We start from the raw sequence: 7,258 nt of genomic DNA, 5'->3' as shown, positions 1-7,258 counted from the left end.
TTCTCATTCAAGACATATATAGATAACATATAAATCATACATGGCATACACTTACCAATTTAGGGTAAGTGTATTAACTATCACATCGAGTATGCACATAGCCCCGAAAACATAACAAGGAATGGGGCTAGAAACTCACCTGAACTCGGTTACGTTCACTGTTGATGGTTACTCCTTCCGTGAGATGTGTACGTCTAAATGTATAACAATTACACGTAACGATTAACTATCACTACCCATATCACGTTTCTAGTCTTACAATAGCCCACAACGAACGGGGGTCCGAGGGCAGCGCCCCTGGCAGCGGGTTTCTAGGGGCGGCAGCCCCTAGCGGGGTCCAAGGGGCAGAGCCCCTGGCTGGGGTTAAGCTGCCAGGTCAGCTTGGACCATTAACTGTCTTAACACACTTTCCATTAGAATTTTAGGTCATTTTCTAATTCGCTAACATGATTGCTACAACGAATTAAGCCTAATCCTCCTTCGTTCGCTATCACGAATGGCCTAGTTCGTTACCTCAATTATAACGAATTGATTCTGACTCGCTAACCGATTCGTTACCTTATCTTCATCTGATTCGTTACTCAGACACAGCCTAATTCGTTACTCAGACACAGCCTAATTGTTAATCTGAATTATGACGAATGGTGAGTAACGAACCGCTTGATTCGTTATTTGGACATGACGAACTGGGTAGCTAATTCGTTATCTTGACAGACGAGTAACATCTACCTGATTCGTTATCCTCATTATAACGAATCATCTAGTTCTTATCCAGACTTTGACTCAAGGTCAAAGTCAAAATCGTCAAGAACAATAACAGTCAACATATCTTAGATCTGCAATTAAACCTTCAATTCTTAACGGAATATCATGATTTTGGTATCATTGGAATCGTCTATGCAGCGCGCACATACCCCAAGGGTCCAATCATTCAAATATCTGAGTTTACAGGGTGCGATTTATGTATATACATACGGGTTCTATTAGGCTAACAATTAACCCATCAAATGTTAATCGATTTCCATAAGATTTGTTGCTTTGGACTCGTTTATAACATACTATAACAATTCTATGATTTCCCAAACCAAACCGAACCTATATGAACGATTTCTAAATATAGACGTACCTTAAACGAGTCAGTTTACGAACACGGTTAAGCCTTGATGTTGTTGGTTCTCCACGAAGATCTAGCACCAACGGGTTCGGGTTTCCACCTTCGAATCTTGGCTCGGGTTATAGGATGATGTTTGTGTGTGTTTATCAAGGTGTAGGCTATAGTGTAGATTTGGATAAAAATGGAAATGATTAGGGTTTGAGGGGTATTTATACTCCCTTAAGCCCATGGACCTAAGGCCCATCTTTCCTTTTTGGTCCATCTTTAATTCTATTAACCAAGCCCGCTACCCCTTAAGCTTTTTATCATATTATCATATTATCCCACTAACTCAAATAATTCACCCGACGCAGGTATAACATTAAATATTATTCTAGAATTTTCGGGATGTTACAGGTTGCAACGATGAAGCCTCTATATTCATATTTTCTATATAATATAAAAAATTAGAGAAAACAACTAAAACACCTCGTCTTTCTCTGTGTTCGAATAAAAAGTGGTGGAGCGGTGGCGGTGCTGCCGGACTACCTGCATGCCATTACCCGCTGATGGCGGTGGCGAAGCCTCTATATTCATATTTTCTATATAATACAAAGAAAAAAAAATAGAAAAAACAACTAAAACACTATTACATTAGATTCTCTATGTTAATAGAGAAAAAATTATAGAAAACTGAAGCATGTCTTTATATTTAGAGTCTCATACCCATTCATCTCTAAAGTATGAAGAAAAATATAGTTTTTAACTTAACTTTCACATCATATTCTTCATACTTTAAAAATATGTAGCAGATAGTAATAGTAACTCTCTATTTACAAAATGTTATCATTCTATATAATGTCTGTAAGTATAAGAAAAAAATTGATAAAATAAATGTTTATGAGTAATATATTGATAGAAATAGAGTGAAATATGAGATTTTTTTTATATAAACAAAATTTAAAGAAAAATAATGTTTTCAGTTAAAATCTATAGATAGAGATATCTCTACAAAAAAATTGGTCTAAGACAACCCTTATTTCACAAAAAAAGCTGCATTAGTTGAAGTTGCATTAGACCTAATGAATCTTTTTGTTAGATAATGCAACTGTTTCTGTTAGATAATGCAACTTTTTTGTTAGATAATGCAACTGTTTTTGTTAGATAATGCAACCCTTTAAAGTGTTGCATTTGAAAGAAACAGTTGCATTATCAAATAAAAATGTTGCACTAGATCTAGCGCAACTTCACCTAATGCAGTTTTTTTGTGAAATAAATGTTGCGTTAGGCCAATTTTTTTGTATGAAGAATAGGATGTGAGTTCTTTCATATTCAACTCTTTATAATCTGTTCAGGGTGTATAGATAAAGAAAAATAAATAAAATAAGTGTTTGTGAGTAAAATAAAGATAGAAATAGAGATAGAAGATTTGATGTGAGAGGTTTTGAAAAGTAAGCAAGATTCAAAGAAAAATGTGTTTTTGTAATTACTCCCTCCGTCCCTCTACAAGTGTCATGGTTTGAAAAACATAAAATTTAAGAAAGTTTGAATGATTGCATTTTTTTCTTAACAAATGACTATACTGCCCTTGACATATATAAAATGACAAATTCAAGAAACTTTGAATGATTGCATTTTAAGGGTAAATTGTAAATTAATTAATAAATTTTGAAAGTGAACATTTGTAATGGGACAAACTAAAATGGAAATGTGGACACTTTCAAATGGGCGGAGGGAGTAAATTATAGCAATAAGGATGGAGGCTCCAACGTAAATGCTCTTAATAATATCAAATTATAGAGATTTTTTCTTTCTTTCAATACGAAAAGAGGGAATGCTACCGATTTAACAAGTTGAAGGCTGGGTGGAACACATAAAAAAAGTAAACCAAAGATGAACGATTGTTGTGTGTATATGGATACTTAGGTACTTTGAAACATTACCTCCATCAATTTGTATACTTACGGGTAAATATGAGGTGTAATTCATTGACTAGCTGGTGGTTACGGGTAAAATGGGCCCTTGTAAGTTGTAACTAGCAAATTAAATAGAAGTCAATATGCATTCCTGAATTATAATTCGTGTGTTCGATTAGGTCTATATTTGCCTCAGGTGAAAACTTTTCCCCTAGAAGTATGGTATATTGCAAAAATGATTAAATCTATGACAAGGTACCACTTTAACAGCATAGGGTATGAATGTAGTAACATGATTAGACTGCAACTCAACTATTTGTGACTCAGATTAAAAGCTTTACCTAAACTGTACTGTACTTTAACTAAAATAAAATCATGTCTCTTTAGTCTTTATCTAGGAAACCTCTTTCACATAGTATTTTTTCCACTTAAAGCACAAAGCATTCACTTTCCAAAACTACTTCTTTCTCCCCTTTCAATTTCACACACCCCTTCAAAGTTCAAACCAAGAACATGTCAAATGAAGATGAATTACTTTCTTCTTGTGATCCATTAACCGATACCGAATTCCATAACCCGAAAAAGACTGGAACTTATGATGCCGATAACGAAAAAGAACAAGAAGAAGAAGAAACTTTTGAAGGAAATGATGAATCAAGATTGAATCAAGAACTGAATCTTATAGAGAGTTTAAACATGGTCACTTCATCAGAAAGTACAACACAAGTACAAGCAGCAGATGCAAGTGAACCTAGGGTTTTCTCATGCAACTACTGTCAAAGAAAATTCTATAGCTCACAAGCTCTAGGTGGCCACCAAAATGCCCACAAAAGAGAGAGAAATCTTGCAAAAAGAGGACAAAGAATGGGATATTATTCAACTCCAATGATTTCAGCAGCTGCAGCTTTTGGTCATGCATATATGCATCAACAACACCACCATGATCAAAACTACACTTCCACCTTTTCATCACTTCCTTTTCATGGCTATAACAACAACAGATCACTTGGAATTCAGGTACACTAAATGATCCACAAACCTTATAATAACAATTCGAGTTCTTCGTCGGGTTCAAGAGCTTTTATGGAGAAAAAGGATGGTCATCAAGACCTCATGTTGCTCAGCAACCATCCCACGGTGGTGTTGGGCGGTTTGAAGTGCTTAGAACAGGAATAAACAACTCCACCATGAAAGATGAGATTGGTGGTTTATGGTGGCCGGAGTTAGTTAAGGCCAATCAAGATGAATTCCAAAAACTTGATCTGTCCCTCAAGCTCTAGTCAATTCATGTTACATTTTGTTCAAAAAAAAAAAAAAAAACTTTGTGGTTGAGGATCCATTATACTTATGTTTCCTTTACTTTTTTGTTTATTTTTCTTTTAATTGAAAATAGTGTGTATATTTAGATCTTGGAAAGTAAGATTGTTTTAGTTATTGTTCTTTTATGTTTATTTTAGTTTCATCATTTCTAAGTTTTCTAACCCACCCCACCAAACAAAAGTGGGGATGGCAAGAAAGAGTGTAGTAGGAAGTATAGTCCAAAGAATCAACCAGAGAACTATGTTTTATATATTATTATTAAGATTAATAATATTTATATTCCCCACAAGTCTAGTTTTATTTGTTATTCAAAATCGAACAAACAATTATCCTTTTGGGTTTAGGCGTTTGGCTTGCATTTATGATTTGAAGTGAAATAATTGTTATATTTAATTCATTATAAGTAAACACTGATTTTGATGTTGTCATAGTATACACAACGGAGAAACTGATCGACTTTAATGTATACTCAGAGAAAGGTGAATGGTTTTTTTTAAGACCAACTAATTTAAAAGGCGACCCCATGTAAAATGATCACAGACAACACTGGGTAGCCCAAGCTCCCAATCTCCGGTCCATGAAAAACCCACTGACCAAAGGGCACTTCGGTAAAACCCAATTAGGATCGGATTCAAGCCTGAAACCTTTTCAGGCTTCATCCAAATCTTCACTTCTTCTCCAATGTCAGTTGAGAAAAGCTCATTTGAATTTAAAAAGGATTATTTTTTATAATTATTACTGTAGTAAAATAAGTTGACAATAATAATAATACAAAACTTTGGAAACAATTTAAAAATGATATTTGTTTTATATAGGGTTAAGCAAGTTTTTCATTTAAAGGACTTATATATAGATATATTGTTTTTTGAATGGCAACTCTTTCTTAGTTTTTTTTTCATCTATGAGATTTGAATTAGAGATGGGTATTTGGTATCGAGTACAAATACTAGTATCGTACTGATATATTCAATATAGTATGTTGTATCCACTTTTCATAAATTAGTTGTATTATTTTATAAGGAGTGTGTATTGAATATAATATCAAAACTATCGATACTATGTACCAAATATTCATCTCTAAATTGAAATGTTAATTTATTTAAACTACATAAACAAGACTAATTAAATGAATTTTACAAATTAACTAGTTAATTAATAAAAAAAAGTTGCTGAAAAAAGGGGTTGAAGTGGATTTTCCCTAAACATGATCAATAAATAAATTGAAGAATTCAAGATTTGTTTAAAAATGACAAAAGAAACTTTATTTAGGTGCTGTTTGTTTTTGCAGACATAAACTGTCTGTAAGCTGATTTCATCTGTTTTTATGTCTGCAGCTGAAGATGTGGTCTGAAGCTCTGTAAGCTGAAAAAATAAGACTGTTTGTTTTTATAAGTTGATACTGTCTGCATAAACTGAAAATATGTAAATTATCAAACTTATCTCACTGGATAGAAGTTATTTAACATTCAAGTTACATAAAATTATAATATTAAAAACAAGTTTAAAAAACACATAACATAAAATAAACTCAAAGCACATTGTTTTGCATTAATTGTTGTGCTATTTGATCTCGAAGTTGACTCATGAATTCACGATCCGCTGCACTTCCATGTCGAGCTTCTCCTTCTTCACCATTATCTTGTGCATCTTCATCTCCATCTTGAAAACGTACATTTGGGTGATCATATTCATCAAAAAGGTCATCGCTTAAACCCTCTTTCCGTATAAAATTGTGAAGTGCAAAACATGCAATCGTAATATTTCGTTGTGTAACCAACGAGAAAGGCGCCATTTTTTTTAATATTGGAAAACGTGCCTTTAATACCCCATAAGAACGTTCAATAACATTTCTAAGTTTTGCATGTGCGTGGTTGAACTTTTCTTTTTCGGTCAATGCACGATTTCTTCGAAAATCTCCAAGCCAGTACCTCACATTTCGATATGGTGCCATAAATCCACGAGTGTGTGCATACGCGGCATCACATAGATAATATTTATCTAAAAAAGACGATGCATGCATCAAAACTATATATGTAATATAAGAAATAAAGTTGAGATTGTAATATATATACCCGGAGGAGGTAGTGGAAATGGTGCATTAGCATTTGTTAAAGATTCAGACAATATTCTAGAATCATGTGCTACTCCTTCCCATCCGGCCACCAGAAAGGTAAATACCATATTGAAGTCACAAATGGCCAAAACATTTTGATAGCACTCGCCTTTTCCTCTTCCTCTATACAAATGTTGTTTATGAACAGGGACAATGGCATGTATCAAAGTTCCATCAAGTGCACCAATCGCTCCCTATATAGAATTTAATCGTTAATAATATACATGGAAAGAGATCACAATAGGACTTTTAGGACGTACCTTAAAAACTCTTCGTAATCTTTTATTACGTCTTGGAGTATTTGGATTAGATGTTGGTACTATAACCTCTTTAGCAAACTCCATCATTGTTGCCAACACTTCATGAAAATACTTATGAATTGTTTGTTTCGAGTGTTGAAATCTACGTTTAATAACGGAAAACCGTTGATTGTGACCGAGCATCATCAGAAACATAGCCATTTTTTCTTCAACGGAGATGTGTTTGCTATCTTTTAACCAACCTTTCACTCTAAAATGTGTGCAAAGTCGAACAAATGAATCACGTGACATACGAAGGAGTTCAATGCTTTGTTGATTGTTCCCATGCTTGTCTCATTTGTATCGACTGACCAAAAATGTTAAATGCTGCCAAAAACAAGGGATCTATAGGCTCTAAGCCAATCATTTGTTCACAATACTCAAATAGCATAACAAAAACAATCATGGGTTCACAATACTCAAATACCATAACAAAAACAAATGGCTTAACAAAAACAAATCAAAGGTGGTTTGGGTCAAATACCATAAACCGACACACTCTTTTTTCTTAAAATGT

General features: G+C 33.8%; 1 protein-coding gene and 1 pseudogene across 1 annotated transcript; one reads left to right on the top strand and one right to left on the bottom strand.

Annotated features, from left to right (window-relative positions):
• The first annotated feature begins 3,101 nt into the window (after nt 1–3,101).
• On the top strand, nt 3,102–4,311 carry LOC143633424 (zinc finger protein 1-like; annotated as a pseudogene).
• A 1,546-nt stretch (nt 4,312–5,857) lies between these two features.
• On the bottom strand, nt 5,858–6,903 carry LOC143633465 (uncharacterized). Its single transcript, XM_077101772.1, has 3 exons — nt 6,703–6,903; nt 6,402–6,636; nt 5,858–6,327 (listed from the first exon to the last, which is right to left on the bottom strand). Exons 1-3 carry the CDS (start codon nt 6,901–6,903, stop codon nt 5,858–5,860), a joined length of 906 nt encoding a protein of 301 aa, XP_076957887.1.
• Nucleotides 6,904–7,258: the final 355 nt, after the last annotated feature.

Source organism: Bidens hawaiensis, unplaced genomic scaffold (genome assembly GCF_021521415.1).
Source record: "Bidens hawaiensis isolate Kalapana, Puna unplaced genomic scaffold, B.hawaiensis_p1.1 tig00006734_1, whole genome shotgun sequence".
In the NCBI taxonomy this organism is placed as follows: Eukaryota; Viridiplantae; Streptophyta; class Magnoliopsida; order Asterales; family Asteraceae; genus Bidens; species Bidens hawaiensis.
This window is presented reverse-complemented; position numbering and strand designations above follow the sequence as displayed.

Excerpts from the sequence above, each read along its gene's own strand:
- LOC143633465 (XM_077101772.1), bottom strand. The coding sequence starts at position 6,903 with ATGGCTATGTTTCTGATGATGCTCGGTCACAATCAACGGTTTTCCGTT. Across the intron at positions 6,637-6,702 it reads GATTACGAAGAGTTTTTAAG|GGAGCGATTGGTGCACTTGA; the intron begins GTACGTCCTAAA and ends AATTCTATATAG. Across the intron at positions 6,328-6,401 it reads ATTTCCACTACCTCCTCCGG|ATAAATATTATCTATGTGAT; the intron begins GTATATATATTA and ends CGTCTTTTTTAG.